Raw genomic sequence first — 23562 nt, forward strand, 5'->3', positions numbered from 1 at the left:
TTTTATGTATGCTTAGAACACTTCTTTTCCAAATAAAAAAAAAAAAACAAATTAAAAAAAATGACATTGACATTTCATAAAATCTTATCTGTTACGGCAGGTTTTTTATAAAGTATTCAGTTATGAACAGGAATAAAAGTTTTGTCACAAATAAATAAGTAAAAACTAATTTTAAAAATAAATTTACCTGTGTGGTTATTATAGCACACAGGCAATAAAAATCCCACCTCTGTCATTATGTAAATATTGTTAAATTCGGAACTAAACAATAATGGTAAGTTTAATTTTTGCAACAAAAATAATTATTTAAATACATTAGTAAAAAAATACTTAAAATAATGACTATATTACATTTTTTCCCAAATTTTTTATTTTCTTTCGTAAATTTATTCTTCAATACTTTCTAGGGTGATTTTGAAATAAACGAGGCTTTGGCCTCGTTAGAGATGTTGATGTCGGAGTTCTTTGCTCCAACCACAAATAATTTCAGAAAAAGAGAAATCGAAAATATGCTTGAAAACTTTTCCAATGCAAGAGATTCATGGAAACATTGTTTGTTATTTCTTCAAAAATCTCAAAATCAGTATGTTTTGATGTTTATTTTGACAACATTGGAAGTAAGTTATTAATTTTAATGATAATCAAATGTTATTGAAATATATGGTTAGTATTTTAAAAACAATTACAAAAATCTTATTATTACAGAAAATAATAAATAGGCAATGGATTAGATTGTCAGATGATGAAAAAACAGAAGTTAGATTAACTTTAATGAATGAGCTTATGAACAAACATGAAGTGATGTACTTTATAAGAAATAAATTAGCGGCTCTTCTTGTCTCTATAGCCCGCTACGACTGGCCTCACTTGTATCCGGATTTCTTCACAAATATTGTTGAGGTACATTGTTGACTGTGATTGTTATACAATTATTTTTAAACAACTTCTTCGTTAATTGCCTTGTCAAAAAGATTTAAGCATAAATACTCAATAGGCTAAGCACTTAGAATGGAAATAATGTTTATATATATTATTTTTACATAAAAAAATAATTAAACAAGAAAAAAAATTAAATTCTTATCTTTTTAGTTATTAAAATGTGATGGTCGTCAATGCATAGTTGGCTTGGTGTTAGCTCAAGCAGCAAGTGAAGAGTTGGGTGCAGCTCGTGATACTGGAGTGTTGTTGCCCTCTGCACGAAAGAGTCAACTAGAAAGACTCATGCTGAAGGGCATGCCTCAAATGCTATCAGCATTAAGTGGTATATATTAATTTACACTTTAACTTGAATGTATTATCAAAAATTTAATGTCTCGAAACATATAATATATTCTGTTACAGCTATACTGGAAAAGAATGCTCAAAAAGAAGGTCAGTCGAATCCCCCACCATCACCTACTAGTGGCTTACCACAAACATCGGCACTACCTGATTTATTAGCAAATGCTCACGATGTACATTCAGTAGATAAGTAAGTGTTTATAAAACATTTTTGATGTGATGAATAATGAGATACTGATTATTGAGTGTGATTATAATGTTGTTACTGCAATTATTTTTCCAGAGCAATGAATATGGAAATAGTTGTGAAATGTCTAACTACACTACAGCATTTATTTTCATGGTTGCCACTGTCTTCTCACGTACCTCCTTCACTTGTTACTACGGTGTTCTATTGGGGCAGTATAGCAACACAATCACAGGTCATAAAAGTGCTAGCTTAAATTATTGTACTTTGACTATAGAAGACTCTTGACTACAGTAAGATATCACTATAGTAGTATTAAGGATTTGTGCAGGCAGTGTAATAAAACATGGTGAGCTAGGAATACAATTGTGTAATGCATTAAACAGCATAAATGTGTTTGGTATATGCTGTGATAAATATATGCCATTTATTCTTAGAGAGCCAATTCCTTCCAACATAATTTGTATGTTTATACTTAATTCGAGATAGAAATAGAGTAAATGCTTCAGAGTTAAAAAATACATCAATAGCAATACATAATCGTAACTATGGTGTTCCACAAGCCACCAAGTAAGTGAAAGTGCGTCCTAGCTAGAGATGAGACGTACTAGGTAAATTACTATTATGTACTGAATCTTACGAGTACTCATACATGTAATAACCTGTTCCAAATACTATTTCCACGAGTATTTAGAAGTATGTGTATTTTTTAAGTATGTATGTATTGCATATTTTTTCATTAAATCATGTATTAAAAAACCACTTAGGTTTTTGATAACATGTATTTATATTATGTACAATATCTAAATTATTTACCATAATCATCATTAAAATTAACTAACTCTCATCACTTATGCAATACTAGTTAATCTTTATCAATTTTTCTTTCAATAAAGACAGCTTTAAATAATTAAAAAAAAAATGAAAAGAATGCAGACTTCTACTAACAACTACTGAGATTATCTGTGTTATAATATTATTAAAAACACGGCAACAGAATAATTAGAATTTTTGTATGAAAGCGAGAAAGACAATAGATGTCTCTGCGACAGTTTCTTCAGTTATTCAAACACAGTTTTAAAATCTATACCATATGGTCGATATTTGGTTGGTATAAGGCATCAAATCACTCCTCGGGTTCATAGACAGATGATCGGTTAACTTTTTTTTTCTAATAGTATAGGAAGGCGGACGCGCATATGAGCCACCTGATGGTAAGTGGTCACCAACGCCCATAGACATTCGCATTGTGAGAAATGTTACCCTCGCTTACATCACCAATGCGCCACCAACCTTGAGAAATAAGATGTTATGTCCCTTGTGCCCGTAATTACACTGGCTCATTCACCCTTCAAACCGGAACACAACAATACCAAGTACTGCTGTTTTACGGTAGAATATCAGATTAGTGGGTGGTGGTGGTGGGTGGTGCTTGCACAAAGCTCTACCACCAGTAAATACTACTAAGTAAGTAGCGATGACTACTTTTAACGATGTTTTTGATATAAGAGCGTAATTCATTTAAGCATTTATCGTCATTTTAATGAATAAGTAAAAAAATTAATCAAATTATAGCTAATATTATTATTTTGTCGCGTCGCCTGTAAAGAACGATGAAAAAATTATTGCAATCGTATAGGTACGTGTTTCATTTTGAGACACAACATTACAATAAATAATGTAGTAACTATTATATTCAGCAAAAACGGATATTTTTTTATAACGTTAATAAACCATAATATTAAAAGTCAAATATATACGTATTAAAAGTGACTTTTAATTTAAAAAACAAATACGTTCGTTTATGAATTCAAGAAGTACAATATAATATTGAGGGATCGCATATTCACGTTTATCGTCGTTCAAAGGTATGTATCATGTGAGTCCGACAGATTAATAAGGTTCTGTTAGTATTAGAAGTACGCGATACTTCAAAATACTCGATACGCGCTTATATTTTGTTACGCGACCAGTACTGAGACGTCCAAGTCGATATCTAGTATTAAAACCTGTTCCGGTATATAATACGTCACATCTCTTGTCCTAGCGGCGACCTGCTCTGCCGCAGCGAGTCTCTAATACTGCTATAATCGTGTGCGTCATGCAACGAGGAGTGTTGTGCACAGAGCACGGAGGCGGCGCTGGCGGGGCTGGGCGGCGTGTGCGAGCTGCTGTACCGGCGGTACGCGCCGCCGTCGTCGGCCGCCACGGCCCTGCGCCTGCAGCACTGCGCGCTGCGCCTGCTGCGACACCTGCACCACGCGCACCACATGATGCGCGCGCACCCCGAGTACGTCCGCAGCGACAATTGTTATGTGGAACTACAATATGAGAGAAATTTTATATAAATATAATAACATTATTCGAGTGATGAGTGGCTGATACACTTTTTTGCAGTTATCTGAACAAGTTAGCCGAGTTCCTAAAATTATTTGTGTCCCTGCATTTTAAGAGGCTGGAGGCCGAGCCTGAGTTTGATGCTATAGAATTTTTATCATATTTATTCCAATACACATTCCAGGTAAGTAATTTTAATAAATATTATTTATATTTAATGTTGCCTAAAGTTAAATAATAAATTTAATTAAAATTTTTAGGTTCCGACATGCGCAACATTTGTAAGCTGCTTAGATATATGGATACAATTTATAGACGTATTAAAACCAGAAGACACTCCAAAGTAAGTATAAATTTTTTAAAAAATAATAGAGTTGCAATATCTTCTATAAAGGTAATTTATCAATTTTTGTTTTAGATATTGGGAGGCACTTCAAGCTTTAGTGATTGGTATCTTAAATAAAATACAATTCCAGCACAATAAAGCACAGCTACAGCACCTCGACAATGACGTGTGTGATGATGATGTAAGACAAATCATTTTCTCTATTTCGTCACGTCGAGAGACAATTGAATTTTCATTTTGTTAATTTTTTTTGACTGTAAAATAATTTTGTTTTATTTTTCATCATTGGATATTAAAAAAAAATAGTAATATTCTATATTGTCATAGGGAGAAACCGAATGGCAGACATTCCTTAAACATTGTATAGAATGCATCGCCCGAGTAGCGGATCTGGCACCACTGGAAGTGTTCACAGCTGTGGTATGTAAAGGTGGTAGTTCCGAAAGTAATAATGTCTTGAAATTTTGACATAACATGTAATATATAAACAAAGTTTCTTTGCAATACTTAAAAAATTTAAATCGCAAGCGCATGTGAATAAAAATGTATAAACGATACGATGAACTGAATCGATACGCACTCAACGCATCCGGTCAGTGCTACAGCTCTTGGTTGGTGTCGCAGATGGAGCGCTGGCAGTGCCTGGCGGACGTGCACGCGCGCGCGGCGGGGCGGGGCGGCGCGGGCGGGGAGGCCGAGCGCCTCCTGGCCGCGCTGCTCGACCTCGCCACGCTCACGCGTCTTCTGGGTCGTCTGGCGCCCGCTCTGCTCGCCGGTGAGTCCGGCGGCGGTGGATAATCACGTTCGAGTCTTACATGGCAGCATCGAGTTATATATAGTTGACATTCGTTCGTCTGTTGCGACTTAGAGCCCGAGAGCGGCGCGGCGGGCGGCGGGGCGGGCGGCGCGACGCGCGCGCAGTCCGCGGGCGCGGCGCTGGTGGAGCGCTGCGCGAGCGCGCTGGCGGGCGCGGCTCTAACGCGGCCGCACCGCGCTCACCCCTCGCCGGCGCTCGCGCGTGCTCACGTCATACTGTGTGTGCTCACTTTTAAACTGAACTGACGCTTATTCCTATTCCTATTGCAGAAAAAGGAAAAATAAACAAACCTTAGATTAACTTATTCCATGCAATTAGCTAATAGTTCTGCTGTATAATACATTACAAAGTTATTATTTAATATATTTATAACACTACCACTACTCCACTTAACTATTTCTATCCACTTTAATTTTACTTCCAAAGTTCCGATTACAACATTGCTAACATCCAGACACTGAGCTGCTATTGACAATTTTATGACAAAAAAACTCAATAAATTTTTATTGACCCGACCTGGGAATTTAATCCAGGAACTCCAAATCTGCGGCCTCATATCTAGCCAATAGACCATCGAGGCAGTCAAAAACCATACCATTGTTTTTATTTAACATCCAAAACATCTCAATGAAATAATATTAGTTTAATGTCATAGTTGTATATTTGTCTCTACTTCTCCTAATAATTATTATGGCTCTAATAATTAATAATAATTTATGGCTCTTTACAAGAACATTTGCTCGGAAAAAGGTATTCTTACAAAACAAAATTTGAGCTTATTTAGTCACGCTACTCCACTACGGGTCCATTGATTTCATGTGTCACGTGCAGGTTTCCTCACCAGCTAGCACTCGATGAATTATAAACTCAAATAAATCGCATGAAATATAAAGCGTCAGACGTCCACTGTGTTGCGCAGGCACGCGGAGATGTTTGCGTGCATGGGCGCGTGGTGCTGCTACGCGGGCGAGGTGCGCGCGGCGCCGCCCACCATGCAGGGGCTGCTGGCCAGCGCGCTGCCCTTCCTCGTGCCGCACGACGCGCCGGTAGCTCCAAGCTTTATGTTTATGCACTAACCTCACTCAGAAATGGTTTACTACCACCAAGGTACCCCCTCGTCACATGTTCTACCGCCGAGCAGAAATACTTGCGACGCGTTGTTTTGTTCCGGATTGAAGGGTGAGGCGATCAGTGCTGCTACGGGCACGAGCCACTTAACATCTTAGTTCCGAAGATCGGTGGAGCATTGGCGATGTTAGATTAGATGTTATGTCTGGGAACGCCCGATGAATTTTTTAGCTTATGACTTTTTATAGACTAATAGAATCTATGACGAAGCTACACGTCACAATCCAAATCCAAAAATTGTCAGTAATATAATACACAATACAAGTCTATGGTTACCAGTGTCTTTAGCCCACCTTTCTGTACCAGGAGCCACCTCTGCTGTGTCACGCGGCGGCTCATCTGCTGCTCAGTCTGTCGAAAAACGTCAAGTTCGCAAACGATCCGATGGTCATGCTGAGCGATTTATACAATCACGCGCAACGATCTCTGCACTACTTGGAGCCGAAGGTATGTAGATTATATTATTGTAGTATATCTATTCTAGTATTTTTTATTAAAGTTAAGTTAAATGTTACACTAAAATATTTCACTAACACTTATTTGTCCTAAATCCGAGTTTTGAATCTTAGCTCTGTTTTCTTTATTTTCTATTTTTTTGTTTTTGTATATATATAAGTGTAATTTAATATATAAAATTATATTAATCTAACCCTTTGGTTATATTCTTTACTATATATATTCACATTTTTCTTTTTCTACTCACCCAATCGTGTCCGGGTATTTCGTCGCAGGTAGATAATTGATTTTGACGAGATATTTATATTCAAAAGTTTACCGCTTTCGTTTTTGCGCCATAGACCGCCGGCGTGGTGCGAGAGGCGCTTGTGTCGCTGGCGTTGGCGCGCGGCGCGACCGGTAGCGCAGCCGGCACGGTGGGTGGCCAGGACGCAGCGCGCGCGTTGCTGGCCTCCTGGTCGGCAGCGCTGCCGGTGGCCGGGCCCGCCGCCGCCCTGCCACCGCTAACTGCACTACTCCACGCATTCGCCTCGGCGCCGACTGCAGCTAAAAAAGTAAAACACTCATATTCTGTCTACAATACATACAATTTCTACGAAATTAAAAATGGTTGTTCCATTATACATTACAATATACATATTATTTTTATTTAGTTAAGTTTAGTCTTTGTACGCTCATGTGTGCATTCCTTAAGCTTGGTCCTAAGCCGGCATATTATTTACAGTTAGTGTTAAGAATAATAAGGTTTCTTCTCATTGACTATTTAAATATTCAGTAATAAACACGTTAACGTGTGATTCCATTGCTGAATAATATTGAATAAAAATAAGTAAAAGACAAATCAATTGAGAGAGGCATCGGTCCAATGCATGCCATTTCCCCAAACATACCTAAAAAGCTTCTGCCTACGATTCGTGCTGATATATAAATATTTATTTCTAATTTATAAATTAACTTGAATTATAGAGGTTTTTTTTCTAGAGTTTGGCTATAAAATTCATTTTTTTTATATCTATTTTATTATTCTCTATCTTCTCTAAAGCGTTGAACCAACACTGCGAATAAACTCTTGTCTTTGTGACCGACCGACTAGACGTAAATTAATGAACGATAATGCAACACCCAGATAATAGCAGAGGGCGTGTCTTCGGCGGCGGAGAGCTCACTGAGGATGCTGTGCGAGCCGGCCTACGCCACTGCGGAGACCGAAATCACAGATTTCTTTCTGGCGCTCTTTACGGCGCTGCTGCCGCAACTCGGGGCGTTCGCGTACACCGCCATCGATGTGTTTCTCGAGGTGGCGCAGAGGTGAGCTACGAAGATGAAACTATTTAGCTGTGAATTATTCGTTACTCGCAACGCAAACTGAATCGTGCTCCTCGCTTCGTCAGGGACTCCGGTGACAGCTCGGGCAGTCTGGAGCGCCTGGTGGAGTGCGTCCGGCTGGGCGTGGAGGCGGGCGGCGGCGGCGTGCGCGTGCGCGCGGTGCTGCAGCTGCTGCACTCGCACGTGCTGCCGCGCGCCGACGCCGCGCCCGCGCTGGCCCGCGCCGCGCACCGCCTGCTCGCCAGCGTGCTCACCCACCGCTGGCGCTACTTCTTCCCGCACTCGTGCGAGGGCGAGGAGGGCGCGCGGCGCGCGGCCGAGCTGCGCGGCGCGCTGGCGGCGGTGGGGCGCGCGCTGCTCGCGCACGACATCGAGCTGCTGCGCGGCGCGCTCGCCACCATCGACACGCTCAACGCCAAGTGGAAACTCTATCACAAGGTGCGCGATCGATCGATGTTGGATGCCAGCGAATGAAATCTTCGTCTAGGATACATCTGATGCTCCTCGTATGTGTAGGTTAAATTAATTATTATATATTCTGTCGATCCAGGCAATATTCCGCAGCGAGTTCATGTGCGAGTTCCTGTCGGTGCTGCTGTCGGGTTTGGCGGAGGGCGGCGCTCGAGCGCTGCTGCGCGACGAGGCGCTGGGAGCCGTGCACGCGATGGCGGCCGTGGATTTTGCCGTCTTCCGCCACGCCTTTCTGCCGCATTTCTTGCAGTCGCTGCCCGGCCTCGACCCGCAGCGACTCGAGGAGTTCCCGCCCGATACGGTATCGTTATATATCCAAAAATTGTAACACTAAATAAGTTTATTTTATATTGAATTTATCTAAAATTAATAAGATATTATTAACATACAAAACTGAACCGAACGGTCTAAAGGTTAATTCAATACTGTATGACATATGTAATTCGAAAGTGCTCTTATGAGCCTATTTGGATAAATATTATTTGATTTTTCTTTTCAGGATCTTCCGACGTTCACTCAAAACATCCTGCGATTGATGAATGACGTTAACTGCTATCGAGCATATCAGTCTCTTACGTGTAATGAAATGGGTCTATAGTGAAGGTCAATACGTCTCACTGAATATTGGTGCTCTGATACAGACAGACATGGGCAAAATGTAATCATCAATCACGATTACAGTATAACGAAAATGAACAAAAAGTAAAGTGACTTTGTCAAATGCCTAAGAACATCCCTGTGCGATCCATGCAGAATGAACTTAATTTGTAATCGTGATTGATTGTTACACATTGTAATAGTGATCGTTAATGATTAATTTGATTACATTTTGCCCAAGTTTGGATACAGGCCATTGGTACTTTAGAAACCGCTATTATACAAAAAATCTCAATACCCATTTCATAATTGCAGCCTCGTAATGACTTTTATATATTTTTTTAAAGCAATTGATACTTTTGCGTACATTACATTAGGTGCATTTACAGCTTCGTTTAACTGTTGTAAAAGGTTATGAATATTAGTTAGATTTAGTTTATAAATCTAATAGAAGACGAATTTATTATTTCAGACAAATTTATGTTATTTTTAATTAACTAGTCATAGAAGACGAATAATAGACACTGCTTAATTTTAGTAGTATATATTAATTTTATTTCTAAATATTTTTCGTAATTTTTGACAGTAAAATGACAGTTCTTGAAAGGTCAATGAAGCGCTCGATCTTCTAACAGAATGTTCATTTTAACTAATTTTTTTAAAGCTAACCATAACATTTTACGTTTTCAAAATTTGTGACTAAAATAGTTATAGTCATGGCTTATTATTAAATTAAAATGTTTTTTCATTTTCTTTTAATAAAGCAAGTTATAATGATCATACTCCATTGATACACTTATCATATTTATAGAATAAAATGTTTGTTTGTTTAGATTAAGGAAAATCCAATTATGAGGTTATATTAACAGTTGAATGGTCATTCTGGTAGTATGATTTTTAATGATATATTTTAAAAGCAATATTTAAAAAACTTACGATGATTAAATAACAGGTATAAAATTGTATGTAATTTGAATAATTACGATGAGTGTGCTTTTGTAGAAGGGCTCATTATAATTAATTAATATTTGTAAACAAGTGTGAAGTGTTTTGATACTATTTTTAAGAAGTTATGTTTTAAATGACTTAATTGTACCCGTGGAAAATCGGGCTAGTCGCTAGTTTAATATTTTTTAGATATTTCAAAAGTTAGAACTTTCACTGCCAAGCTCATTTACTAAAACTGGTTCTGAATACGTGTAATACGAATGCACATTTTCGAGTCAATTATCGACGCAATTATCGATTAACTATGGGGGGTTCGAAACCGGATTCACGTCCCAGCGTCCCATGTTATTAAGAAATGTATTTATGACGTAACTATATTGTCTTTTGTTTAACTGATTAATTCGCAATGCTGAACTGGCTGAATATTTAATAAATTCACGATTGTAAAATTGTAAAAAAAATCTACAAAATTTTTGATAGAGGTCCGGCGAAAAGAGCAAATAATAGGGCTGACAGAAGTGCAAATAATTTTTGTTAGTAGAATACAAGTCAATATTTTATTTTTATTTATTGTTTTTGTGTATGTACTACCCAATTATTCTGTTTTGCGCACGAAATAAATTAATAAAAATAAATTAAAATTATAGTTTGTTTGCTTGTTATAATCGCATTTATAACTACGATATATTAAATACGTTTCTGTTCGGATTAGGTGTATCCTAGAATCGGCATCGGCAGTGAAATTATTAGAGAACACGGGACCAAGTTTATTTAATAACCTTTAGCCCTGCTTTGGTGTTTCTATAAGAATTAAGAGTCCCAGACATGTGAATAAGGCGAATTGAACGAATTTGTTATTATATTGAAGCCTGTAATGTAACATTTGATATATGTTTTATATATTCATATTATAAAGGGTGCAGTAACCGTTTATTATTATTTGTTAGTTTTATGAGTTCACTATTTACTGTACAAAAGTTAAATGTAAATGGTCCAAGCAATAAAGATAAGGTTCCTTAAAAAATGTTTATTTTTTTTTATTTTATTTATTAGGTTTACTTACAATCATCTACACTAAAACTTTCAAAGAACAGTTAATACAAACTTATTATCTAAGTGTAAGTAAGAGATTAATTAAAAGTAAACACAACATTCTATTATAAATTATGAAGTAAATTTTTTAAGTACTGCATTTACTATGTCCTTATGGCTTGCATACAGATTTAAGTTATCTGTAATGTCTACCCATTGTACACCAACGGCATCATCGCCAGCTTGCAGTTTTAGTGCACTCACTATAGAACCACTTTCATCATGGAAGTTGTAAGCCACTGTCTCCATCCAGGCATTGTCAGTATTTCTTGGATCATCAACATAGCCGCTATATATTTTAATGCCTCCACTAAAGAAATTTTCGAGTTTTTCTTTCCATATTTGCTTTTCACCTATAATATTAATAATTTATTATTTTATGAAACGAAACTTTATTTAAAACTTTACTTACTAACAAACAAAACATACTTTCAGATGCTTCTAATGAATTCAAAGCTTCCTCTTGAAATTCTCTAATAGCAGTAGCTGCCACCTTTTCACCTGGATCTACCATTCCACCAGGTAATGCCCATTCTCCAGTATCTCTTCGTTTAATTGCTATAAATTGAAGAATGGGCCTGAAAATTTAATAAAAGGTTCAGTAAAACTACAAGAATTTATAAAATACCTAATATTACATGACTAAACATTTTAGTTAAATATCAAACTACAAATTGGTATCTCAGAGACAGTGAAACATAGCAATCATAAAAATGTACCTCAAAGCCAGTTATGACTAAAGGCACATTGTATAATAAATAAGCGATACTCCAAAGAGATCTGATACCCCAGAGACACACAGCACTTATTACTGTATTGACTAGAATAATTTAATAATATGGAAAGCATAAAATAGAGCACTTATTGATTGATTATAACTAAATGTTGACATGTATACTCAATACTTGAAGTATATATTTTTATTCATACTCTACTTTTTGTGTTTTTATCAGATTATCATTTAAAATACAAAACAGGTACTTTTTATCTTTCTCAGTATGTTTCCATCGCGTTACAACAGGATCAGCTGCATGGTTAGGACCCCACCTTCCTAATACACCTCTTCCACAAATACCAGTACGACCAACTGGATTTTGTGGAAAACCAGTCACTATATTATATGAACCCATGTAACTTTCTCTGTTTACCGTTCCATCTAAGCTATTCCACTTTGGGTTGAAATTTGTTTCACCTTTAACGTATAAGATAGATACATAAAAATAGGAAAATAATATGAACAAAAAGATAATATCATTTGTTATAATAGTATACCAATTTCTGGATCTGCCCATTTTTGACCATGAATTGATGGAGATGTGTAATTAGGAGGTTTGTATTCTATAAATTCTGCATTCCAAGAAACTTTATCATCAGGCACTGGAAATCTTTGTACAGTAGACCGAGGATATAAAGAAGACCGGCATTTAAAATGAAGAGGCATAGCGAGGACGTTTCTTAACATGAGTATTATAAATAAAACAACTAAAAAGTGAAGTTTTGTAAATAGCTTAAAAAACAAAAAATTAGCAGACATTAACAGTTATTTTATTACTATAGTTCATGACTTCTTTCTGTGGATTGTTGATTTGTTATTGAACTTATTGACAAAATGTAATTGTCACTTTTACACATAAATGTCATCAGTCGCGATTGCAATCTGACAGTTTAATATAGTATTGCAATTAAACTGAGTATATAGCCCGACAATTTAATTGAATGGATGTGATGATTATGTTCAATAAAATAATATACATATAATTTCAGATGTATTGCCATGTATCTGAAAATTAACTAAGTAAACTTTACTATTGCTGCAAACAAAAGAACTAGTTTCATAGAAATATCGCATTTAATTACTGCGAAGTGTATTTTTTGATGCTACCCAAACTACATAACTACTGACATCTCAAATGATATCGTGGCACCGCTTCCTATAATTTAAAAGCGTAAAAGATTTTAAAAAGTATCTGATCTAGACATTATATATAATTTCCGTATTTTCATACGGAATTACATTTACTCACAAAAAAATTTCGGTATTTGCATGTAGTACAAGATGCTTTATTTATTTTGAATCATTATTGGTACACTTTCTGTATTCACACGAAGGTGTTTTCGTTTTTGTTGTCGTCTGTAGCGATAAGCCAATAGCACATAAAAAGGCGAACAATAGGGACTTTTTTTGTCTTCAAATTGCAGTCGCTATTAATATCTGCTTCTTTTTACTTGTATCTTTATAATATCATTGTGTTAAGTACAATAAATATGTTTTAAATTGTTATAGTTTATAGTTCAAACAAAATTATAAATATTGTTAAATGCTGGGATTATTTATAATAAAACAAACAATAATATTATATATTTTTTAATTTACGTTCTCTTGCGTGTTACTTTTCTTGTGGAAGGTTTTTTGAACACTTCCTCTTTTTTCTGAAAGTCTTCATCTTCTGCAAAAAAGGTATACATAAAATTGAAAAACCGGAAAAAACAGGAAAACTGTGCAAAAACTATACAAGAGGTGAAATCAGACCAGAATACATAATATAATATAGATTATAGGGATCAGTTTTCATTACAATATGAAATGTTACTAGTTTTATGAAAAATATCTTATTAATACTAAATACCTGATTCATCTGATTCATTCATTGTTTTATTTCTCTGTGCAACTTTCCTCCTTGACTTTCTCACTGTTAGTGGAGTAGTGTCTTTATTAGGAGGTTCATTCTGCAATAGATATATAGTATTATTAACGCATCACAATTATGTGTAATAATATTATTTTTTATAAAAAATACCATCAAAATAAAATAGAACAAAATTATAATTTATATATTTTGTTGGTTTGGTAAGTTAAATGTACTGTTTTTTTCTAAACATTGACTGTTTTGTAATTGTGTTTTAGAGAAATTTAATTATATTAGCTATACAAGTATTATGTGATACATTTCAAGAATAAGACTATGTGTATACCTCATCTGGGCTAGACGAGGATCGTTGTCTGTTACGTCGCTGTGCTGGGCGACGTCTGGGAGTGGCTCGGGGTGGCTCCTGTCGTGTCTCAGCGCCTTCGCTAGTCACATCATCACCATCCTCACCATCTTTTTCTCGAACAGCAAAGCACTCTTCTATTTTATCACCTAATTCGTTCACCAGGCTCTGAAAATATAATTTATGACTTATATTAATATATTTTTTTAATAATATTACTTAATAATGTACAAAAAAATATTTATGTGTTTTGTATTGTTAAGATGCTACTAATATTGCAGAAGCACACAGGTACCCTTGAGAGGCAGACCATGTATATGCCTATTTTATGTAAGATTTAATATCTTATGTAGGATTTGTTATTGAAATATTGTTTCTTGATAATTAGTAAATAATTCGTTCTTTTATCAAGAATATTTAAAATTATTCAATCAAACATTATATTTAATTATGCTGCCATAAGTTTATCCTTTCACTTAAGCTTTATATTTCATTACCTTTATTTCATTTCGCGCCATTTTGGACGTGTTATTCATTAGCGTTGTAAAGGACTCCATTACACCAGAGCAGTGTAATTTATCTTTGTAACAATCGAGATTCTCTATTAGTTTACGCAAAGACCTTTCATTATAAGTAAACAGGGAAAGGCAATAAGCTAAATCGCGCCATTGTCTCTCATCCGTTGACAGTTTGAATCGTTGACAAAGTTTTTCTACTAATGCTTCCATTTGTCTATCTTTTTGTATAAGTGACGTAATGTACCTAAAATTATAATTATTTATATTATATTATCAATAATTTATACTATTAAATACATTATCAATAATTTATAAAAACAATACAAATATGTTACTTAAATAAAAGTCGAACATATCATTTAACATTATGTCATATATATAATATACGTTTTGTATTAAAATGTTTTTAAGTAGTATCAATATAGTAATTTTGAAGACTCTTAATTAAAAACGTCAAATCGCCATACGCCTGTTTATGTGCCACACTCTTCTATTGATATATTATCCGATAGAAAAGGAAACACTATGTAAAAGTTATAAGTATGATATTACTAAAATTTGTTTTGAATCTGTTACTGAAATGTTATTAAAATCAAAATATAAACGAGAAAATTTTTATGTATCGATAAGCTGCGAACCGCGCATTGCGCCTTGCGCCTCAACAATCTATTACTAATTTTTACTGGTGGTAGGGTTTGTGCAAGCTTATTTGGGTAGGTACCATCCATTCATCAGATATTCTACCGCAAAACAGCAGTACTCGATATTGTTGTGTTCCGGTTTGAAGGGTGAGTGAGCCAGTGTAATTACAGTGGCGCATTGACGAAGTAAGCGATGGTTAACAGTTCTTACAATGTCAATGGGCGTTGGTGACCAGATATCATCAAGTGGCCCATATGTTCATCATCCTATCTACACTATATAAAAACAAAAAAAAATTACGCTGCGGGTATCGCATCTTTAATACTACTTTAGTATGTAATGATAAAAAGTATTTTGGAAGTCTTACTTCATAATAACCCTGTATTGTTCTTCAGGAACATTTAATTCCGGATCGCTTAGTCTGGATATTATGTCTGGCATGACATTATATAAAGCATTTCCTTTCTGAGAGAGTTGCTTAAAAAACAATCGCGTCATAGAAGCTATACGAGGATCCTTGTCAGCACAACACAAAGCCATGTCGGCTATTTGACCTTTTACACGAACCATCTCGTGTAACACAAGGAATGACAGCATTTTCACAGCGCATTGACGAACTTCCAGTTCTTCGTCACTGAGTCTGTGAAAAATATTTTTATCTATACAGATTTATTTATTTAACCTTAGGAAGACAAACAGTTATAACATGTACAAAAATATTTATCACATTAAGAAAACATCATATACCAATTAAGTCTTCACAAATAATTAAATCAAAATACATAACAGAATTATAACAGATAAAAATAAAAATTAAAGATTATTTAAAATTTTACGAAGTATGAACAATTAATTAATAATTTAGTAAAAAATAATAAATATACAAATTCAAATTCTATTTAAAGTGACAATGTAGGTGACATTTTATTTTACATTTCAATTCCTTCAATGACATAAAAAATAGATCAAGATCATTGAATTTATTGTTATGGTATAAATAACCAGTTTTCTCCAGCGGTATGGCCCGCGTGTGAGAGGAGGTACCCTATGTCCTTTCTGTACCCTGCAGTTAAAACGTGAAACCGTATCAACAAACAAACAACCACACTTTCGTATTTATAATATTAGTTAAGGTTCTCGATTGTCTCGCTGGTCCAGTGGCTAGATGTAAGGCCTCAGACCTCGAGGTCTTGCGTTCAATTCCCAGGTCGGGTCAATAGCCAAAGTGTGTACACTCCCGTGCCACGGGAAGCCGTTGGTCCTGCGCCTGAACTCTTTCCGGTCGTGTCGGATTGCCGTCCCATCGCATTATGAGAGTAAGGGAATAGAGAGTGCACCTGTGTTTACGCATACACTTGTGTACTATAATATCTAATGCGTAGTTGGCTCTTTAGAGATTAGCCGCTGTGGCCTTAATCGGTCTGAAGGACATCATTATTATTAGTTATGGTTAAATAAAAGTACTAAATACATGTAGAACAACTAACAGCGGCATAATTTTATTTATGGTATAATTTATAGATGCTGCGATCAATCAAAGCTGTTCGTTTGTACCTGACATAAACACCTCTTACTACAAAGAAAACATCTTATTTCATAAATGGCTTTATATCTTAAGAAGATGAGAAAGAGGATGTAATCACTTACATATGGTATATATGATGCGTCCATGGCTGGGTCAGATTAGGGAACCGTAAGGTTAAATCGGCAAAAGCGATTGTAAGATTTGTTCGAAGGGAAACATTTTTGGACCTCTTCAATACTGTTACCATTAATTGAAGACCCTCTTCGCATACGGAGCTGGACACCAACATATATCTGTTCAAAACAAGATTAAGGTTATATAATTTTCAAATAAACACTACACTATAAAAGGTTCTTGTCTCATAAGAATACTTTTTTTAGTTATTTAAAGCTAAGTTGATCTATATATAAACTGGGCTTTTCTTAAGTATTTTTTTTTCCTAGAGCATATAAAGTTTTAAAACAGGATCGCACAAAAAAACCTGTTAAAAAACCAACATTTTTAATTTCAATTTCAAAAACATTATTTAGGTATTTTTGTGTACCAAAGTATAAAACCAGTAACTATTGAGATGACCTTGGAATTGAAGCTATCACCTCCAGGCAATTTCAAATAAAAATTGAAAACAAAATATATTAATTGTTAAATTTATGTAGTCGGTGGTATTTCTTTTTTACCACCAGTAAGCCATGAAATGTATTCTATATGGATAAAAGTATTTGCATTTGAAAGTACGAGCGCGACGGCTGTACCGAGTAAAGGTGAGCGCCGCGGCGGCCTGCAGCGCGGGCGAGCAGCGCGCCGGGTTGGACAGCAGCCAGCGCAGTAGCGGCACGTAGCGCGCCAGAGCCGTGCCGGCGCCGACGATGTCTCGCTCGCACACGCTGCGGACGTACTCCGCGTCCGCGTCGTCGGCTACGGCTCCTTCGAGGCCCGTTTCTTCCTCGGTCATTGTCGTGTTGGCCTAGTGGATGTAAATATAAATATACATTTGTTAGATTACCATATCTATATATATAATAGGAGCAGTATAGTTCATATAAGTATAATTACCGATGGACCCTTATTAGAGGCGACACTAGCTGAACGCTGACCGCGCGAGGAAGCACTCGCATTGCTAGCATTCATGAGCGTTTGCCGCCGTAGGTCATCGACACGGCCGCGACGTTTTGGAGTTGCAAATGTGCCCATTTTCTTTTTACGCTTTTCTTCTACTTTACGTTCTTCGCGTACCTTAAATTATAAAAAAAGGATTTACTATTATATAATTTCAATACAGCAAATTAAAAATGTAATTAGATTTATTTACTTGGTTCCTTCTTCTTAGTTCGCTATAAACGCTTATGTCCAGATAAATAAGTTGTTGTAATGCTATATGACCTAACATAAATATGAATCTTATAAGCAGTTCAGTCGGCAGACTGGCCTCGTCCTCATTATCGGTATCTTTCACTAATGATTTCTCTATACACTTGTACATCTCAGATAGAATATTTGTGCAAATTACATCAGGTGTATCACAAACCGCATAAATAAAGTCTATGGAGTTGGCAGCGAATGCCGTAAACTTGTCGAATTTTAAAAATGTTTCCATAAGACTGTTATACAACGATGTGAATATAGTGTGATCTGCGGGATATCTCGTATTCTTCTTTGATAACGAGATGAGTAGTTCAACGCTTAACCTTCTCGAGTTGTAATCTCCCGTTAGTCCGTGGGTTTGAATAACTTCAATGTTGGCGAGGGCCACTGACGGTTTAGCTTTGGCTATCATGACAAGAAACGATAGAGCTGCATAGCTATCCATATCGGTCGTACCGTCAATCTTTTTTAGGAACATTTCCCAAAACACCTGCAATGAAAGATCAGTAATCAACATTTTTCGTACACTAGAAGCCCATCCTTATTATCAAGCTTTCATAGAATATTCTACATAAGCTTTGAAAAGTACTACGTAGGCGTCATTTTCGAGTATACATAATGAAGAATGCGTCAAGAGGTCGGTCGGTAGAGTGGGCTACCTGTATGAGCGCGGGCGTGAGGTCTGCGCGCGCGAGCCACTTGTCGACGAGGTGCTGCAGCGCCAGCGCGCCGCCGCGGTCGAGCGAGGCGGCGAGCGCGGCCAGCTGGCGCGCCACGGCGAAGGCGCGCGCGCGCTCCGCCTTCACCTCGCTCTCGAGGTACATCTCGCGGTACGCGCGCTCCACTGCCTCGCGTTTGTCCTTTGTATTCAAAAAGTATTAAAAAGGAAACCACTTTACAATACTAAATGGTAATCTTAAAAATGTTTATTACTCACTTGATCCGGCGACCATACGAGTAGAAGCATATTTGCGACTCCTTCCTTAGCAGATTCTATATTGAAATGGTGGGCAGTCGTAAAGAAATCTATAGCCTCACTCACGTCTCCCGCTTGCTTTGACATTAACAATGAGTTAATTAGAGGAACTGCTTCCGATATCATTTTGCTAAAATATACTGACTCTTGCAAAAACGCCACAATACTTTCTTTTTCTTCGAGCCTCTTGTAGAGTGCGATTTCATTTTCGCATTGCTGCGTTAAAGATATGGACTGTTGTCTTTCTGGTACAATGAAAACATTACGTAATAATGCCACAAAGTAGTCCACCTAAAATAAAAAGTAATTTTTTTTTTGTATAAATTAAAAATTTATAGATAGTGCAAACAGCATTGATCATAATAGGTGTTTTAAAAAACTATGGCTTTTTAGGTACCTGATCGCTTTTTTTCATATCACATCTTAGCAACTTAGCATCAGGATACTGTCTTTCAGCATGTTTCACGATCAAGTATGCCTTATAATAATCTTTTTCACGTAAACTTTTACGAATTGCTTCATACACATTTTCAATAGTAGACTGAGATAATTCCGGTTCATCTTGAGTTAAAGTATCCATTTTTTCTTTTATGGTCTTTACAACATCTTTCTCTATTTTCTCCCAATTTTGGACTAGGATGGGGTCAGGACCAGGATTTAACTTCTTTTGGAGATCTTCTAAAATGTTTTGTTCATTTTTTAACTGCTCTTCCAGAACTTGTAGTTTCAATTGAGCAGAGAATGGATTACATTCTAAAAATATCTGTAATAAGCATTAAACATTAAATTAAAATTTTTCGAGTAACTACCAGCACAAGGGGCATAATATCTTAGTTCCCACGGTATTTCTTATCATCAGATCCCATCTGCTGGCTTTCTGGCAGATGGCAGCTATCTTCATTATAAGAAAATAATATTTAAGCTATATACACTTGAAAATCAATAAAATAATATACCTTTAACAACTGAATAGCGGCCTTTCTAACGAGTGCCGCTTTGTCTTTTAAGCGACCAATTGCTCGTTCGAGTACTACATGTTGTCGAGTCACAGGTACACAGTTTTCCCGTTGCAATCTACACCAAAATTGAAGTACCTAAGTTGAAATAGAACATGATTTATTATAAATTTTGTTATCAAAACATGACATACAGTTAAAATATATTTTTTATACTTGCCTTGTGTCGTACATAAGCTGAGAGGTCATGCATATGTTCATACAGATCGTCAAGGAAGTCATCACGTTGTATTCTTTGTTCATCAGTTAGCCCCTCTCCGGTCAACTCCACACTTAATACCTCGCACATCATGCCTAGTATACTAATGCGAATGGTGTATGACTATAAAATTGCAAATAAAGGTTACTAAAGATGTCTTTCTACTAATTTAAATGCACTATGATATAATTAGTTTTGTTTGTTATTTTAACACTTTGTTTATAATAACTTCGGTACCTTATAATTAAGGGTAAATATTATCAAATTTCACACCTCATCACTTTCCAAGTAAGGTTGTATAGTAGCTATGGCATTCACCATTTCCTTGGGCAATTCTTTTGTAAGTTCAAGTAAAAAAGCTCCACAGTTTTTAGCAGTACCTTGTTCAGTACCAGCACCCCCATTGTCTTCCTCTGTCGAAGCCAATGCTTCCGTAATCTCACGGACCTGAGCAAAATCATAGTGTAAAATCTCCTATTTCAATAATAATGGATTTTATTTGAAATGCACTGCTAACAATGACAAAAGATTGTTTCTTTTGAATAATTTTAAAGTTATTTCCATATAGGTATAAAATGCTTTCAAGCATTAATGTCTTTTTGTATATCGTAATATAGTAAAGTTTACCATGTGTATAATAAAGTTTATGAAATATACAAAAAATTATTTACCTTCTCCTTAAGAGAAGAGAAGCCCAGCAGTGGAACATTTACAGGCTGTTACTTTGCTTTTACTTTAAGTAACTTATAATCAAATAAAAAGAGATTATATTGTATACAATTTAAATAAAATTATCTTACCATTTGAGGCCCAAATGTACTGAGGCCAAAATCTTTAGTCAACTGCACTACACCAGCACATATTGGTGACACGGAGTGTTCAACTATTTGTAACACCTGAAATAATATTAATGCAAATAGATAATAATGAGTTTATTATGTACAATATTTTAAAGCCGCCGGCCTGGAAGCCGTGATGGCCCAGTGATAAGAAAGTGAGAATCTTAACCAATGATCGTGGGTTCAAACCCGGGCAAGCACCACTGAATTTTCATGTGCTTAATTTGTAATTATAATTCATCTCGTGCTTTACGGTGAAGGAAAACATTGGGAGGAAACCTGCATTCGTCTAATTTAGCTTCCACCAACCCGCATTGGAGCAGTGTGGTGGAATAAGCTCCAAATCTTTTCCTTATAAAGGGAGAGGAGGCCTTAGCCCAGCACTAGGACATTCACAGGCTAACACAAATATTTAAAAAAAAAACAACATTAACTATGATAATCTCTCTTTCCCCATATCATGATTATGAGAGTTAGGGAATAGAGAGTGCACCTGTGTTTGCGCGCACACTTGTGCACTATAATATCTCGTGCGTAGTTGGCTAATCTCTCACAAGAAATTATAAAAGAATAAGAAATTATTATTAGTATGATAATTGATAATGATTATTTTTAAAACTTCACAACCGATTTTATCTAATGGGGTAATATCTATTTCCTTAGGGAAATGTGTTATTTATATACACAGAATATAATTTTTAGATAAGCTATAACAATATGTTTAATGATTATTCAAGTAAATTTGTTCACAAAAATAAATATATATTAATATTATAATTATTTACCTGAACCAACTTTATGAGGCAAGATGTCCCATGGTTATATTTTTTTATGAGGACTCCTAATATTTGAAATACAGTTTCCCGTACACTTTTAGTTTTTATTATCTGTTCCTCTAAAGCTTTATAACAAGGATCTGCTACCATTCTGTAATTAACATTACATCACTATATTTACTATACAATTCAGTTGAAATTGTATGTTCTGGCCAAAACATTAAAAAAAAACAACTTAAAATAAATTATTTTTATATAATTATATTCATAAACGAAGGACTCACGACACAAAATTGTCTTCTGCCAATGGTGGGTCCCATAGCTGGGACAATGGTTGTTGTAGAAGCATATGTAAACAAATAAGTGCTGCTTGCTTATCTGTTTCAGTCCAGCCGCAGAACTCATCATCATCTGTTGCCTTTTTTCCTTTCTTACCTAATGTTAATTTTGTTGAATTCTACCAAATAAAAAAGCAATTACTTACTCCTTTAAAAGTCAAATGTATAATAATGTAGAATATTTCTTCTTGGTCGTGAGTTTTAATAATTATATACATTATTTCTTTATGATGAATATACTTACATCTGCAGCTAATTTGGCATCTTTTGTTTTCATTAATTGAGTGAACAAATACATAGTCATTTTAACTATGTTTAAATTTTTCATTCGTATATCTGCATCTATTCCTTGCTCTTGTAATATAAGTTCAAGATGTCCACACATATTTTTGACAGTCCTTACTATGTGGTCAAAACCTAAATGTATGAACATTTTCGATAAGAACCAGAAATTTACAAAAATGGAATGATAACGTATTGTGAACATACCTTTATTTATTACATTCCACTCCAATTTAGCTCCATGAACTATAATTGAGAAATAGGTATCAAAGTGTTCGAGTATATATTCAATACCATCAGAGTTGTACGCTCGAGCCGCATCTATTCGGATGATAAATCGTATACATAGACATAAAATATATAAGGTATTTTAAGATATGAATATTATAAGTATACATACTTATAACACTCACTCTCACTCTCACTCACTCACTATTTATTCACAAACCTTGAAGTTTCGAGAGTAGTAACCGTGGCTGAACAACATCTTCAACATGATACTGCCCAGCATGAGATTCCAACAACTCGTCTTTTTGTAAAGGGATAGAAAACTCAAAATGACTCATGTTCAAAGCAATGTTATTGCTATTTTACTTATTCGATAGATACTTAATCCTTAATTAAAATATAAGATTAAATGATACTGCTCACAGAACAGCTCCATATAAAATTTGAAAACAAATTCCGTTGACACTTGACATTAACAAATTACAAACTTCCAAGCAAAGTTAATTTTATCTCGGCAAACACTACAACATTACATTTTACAGCCTAGTCTTGACTAAATTGTTGGATATTTCTGACATAAAAATTGTTATTATTTCTACTTAATTTTAGAAAAAAGATTCATTTTATTATTATGATGACGAAGCAATATTATTTTTCTGATTCATAATATTTTTTTTAGTAGATTCGTAGATTTTTACCGAATGACTATCCGGACTATAATAAAATATTTATACGTTAAAGAAATCTAACACAGCGGCTGCTTTAGAAGTTGTGAAAAATTAAATTATAACAACAGGAATAATCATATAGCACGCTAAACACGGTAGAAGACTAAGTTATATTATCTGATGTAGAACTTCCCAATCCCAGTCAAGGCCTTTTGA

At 35.5% G+C, this 23562-nt stretch overlaps 3 protein-coding genes across 4 annotated transcripts; 1 reads left to right on the top strand and 2 right to left on the bottom strand.

Moving 5' to 3' along the window:
* Positions 1-103: 103 nt before the first annotated feature.
* LOC126773553 (exportin-6-A) lies at positions 104-10910 on the top strand. Its single transcript, XM_050494489.1, has 20 exons — positions 104-274; positions 408-617; positions 706-900; positions 1090-1261; positions 1342-1471; positions 1565-1703; positions 3595-3758; positions 3866-3989; positions 4066-4148; positions 4224-4332; positions 4479-4571; positions 4776-4926; positions 5020-5185; positions 5888-6014; positions 6403-6543; positions 6894-7106; positions 7679-7860; positions 7944-8316; positions 8429-8650; positions 8849-10910. Exons 1-20 carry the CDS (start codon positions 272-274, stop codon positions 8945-8947), a joined length of 3096 nt encoding a protein of 1031 aa, XP_050350446.1. The 5' UTR covers positions 104-271; the 3' UTR covers positions 8948-10910.
* A 97-nt stretch (positions 10911-11007) lies between these two features.
* LOC126773570 (ADP-ribose pyrophosphatase, mitochondrial) lies at positions 11008-12587 on the bottom strand. Of its 2 annotated transcripts, none has more exons than XM_050494531.1 (4): positions 12259-12587; positions 11968-12178; positions 11416-11564; positions 11008-11339 (listed from the first exon to the last, which is right to left on the bottom strand). In XM_050494531.1, the coding sequence occupies exons 1-4, from the start codon at positions 12518-12520 to the stop codon at positions 11059-11061; spliced, it is 903 nt and encodes a 300-aa protein (XP_050350488.1). In that variant the 5' UTR covers positions 12521-12587; the 3' UTR covers positions 11008-11058. The 2 variants fall into 2 exon arrangements, with proteins under 2 accessions (XP_050350488.1, XP_050350487.1); XM_050494530.1 differs by having other exon boundaries at positions 11962-12178.
* Positions 12588-13356: 769 nt separating this feature from the next.
* On the bottom strand, positions 13357-23100 carry LOC126773934 (condensin complex subunit 1). The gene is made up of 21 exons (XM_050495196.1): positions 22899-23100; positions 22658-22771; positions 22413-22585; positions 22115-22287; positions 21840-21981; positions 21016-21111; positions 20489-20662; positions 20177-20338; positions 19957-20094; positions 19398-19763; positions 18962-19291; positions 18684-18884; positions 17972-18514; positions 17716-17895; positions 17415-17626; positions 16785-16955; positions 15505-15777; positions 14475-14739; positions 13960-14145; positions 13614-13713; positions 13357-13433 (listed from the first exon to the last, which is right to left on the bottom strand). Exons 1-21 carry the CDS (start codon positions 23014-23016, stop codon positions 13357-13359), a joined length of 4194 nt encoding a protein of 1397 aa, XP_050351153.1. The 5' UTR covers positions 23017-23100.
* Positions 23101-23562: the final 462 nt, after the last annotated feature.

The sequence above is a fragment of the Nymphalis io genome, chromosome 15, assembly GCF_905147045.1.
Source record: "Nymphalis io chromosome 15, ilAglIoxx1.1, whole genome shotgun sequence".
NCBI classification, from domain to species: Eukaryota; Metazoa; Arthropoda; class Insecta; order Lepidoptera; family Nymphalidae; genus Nymphalis; species Nymphalis io.

Coding starts and splice junctions, on each gene's coding strand:
- LOC126773934 (XM_050495196.1), bottom strand. CDS start 23,016: ATGAGTCATTTTGAGTTTTCTATCCCTTTACAAAAAGACGAGTTGTTG. Junction 18,885..18,961: donor TCGTATGGTCGCCGGATCAA/GTGAGTAATAAA, acceptor TTGAATACAAAG/GACAAACGCGAGGCAGTGGA. Junction 15,778..16,784: donor ACGCATCATATATACCATAT/GTAAGTGATTAC, acceptor TATTTTTCACAG/ACTCAGTGACGAAGAACTGG.
- LOC126773553 (XM_050494489.1), top strand. Junction 901..1,089: donor TCTTCACAAATATTGTTGAG/GTACATTGTTGA, acceptor TTATCTTTTTAG/TTATTAAAATGTGATGGTCG. Junction 4,333..4,478: donor ATGACGTGTGTGATGATGAT/GTAAGACAAATC, acceptor ATATTGTCATAG/GGAGAAACCGAATGGCAGAC.
- LOC126773570 (XM_050494530.1), bottom strand. CDS start 12,520: ATGTCTGCTAATTTTTTGTTTTTTAAGCTATTTACAAAACTTCACTTT. Junction 11,565..11,961: donor GAGAAAGATAAAAAGTACCT/GTTTTGTATTTT, acceptor TTAAATTTTCAG/GCCCATTCTTCAATTTATAG. Junction 11,340..11,415: donor TTCATTAGAAGCATCTGAAA/GTATGTTTTGTT, acceptor TTAATATTATAG/GTGAAAAGCAAATATGGAAA.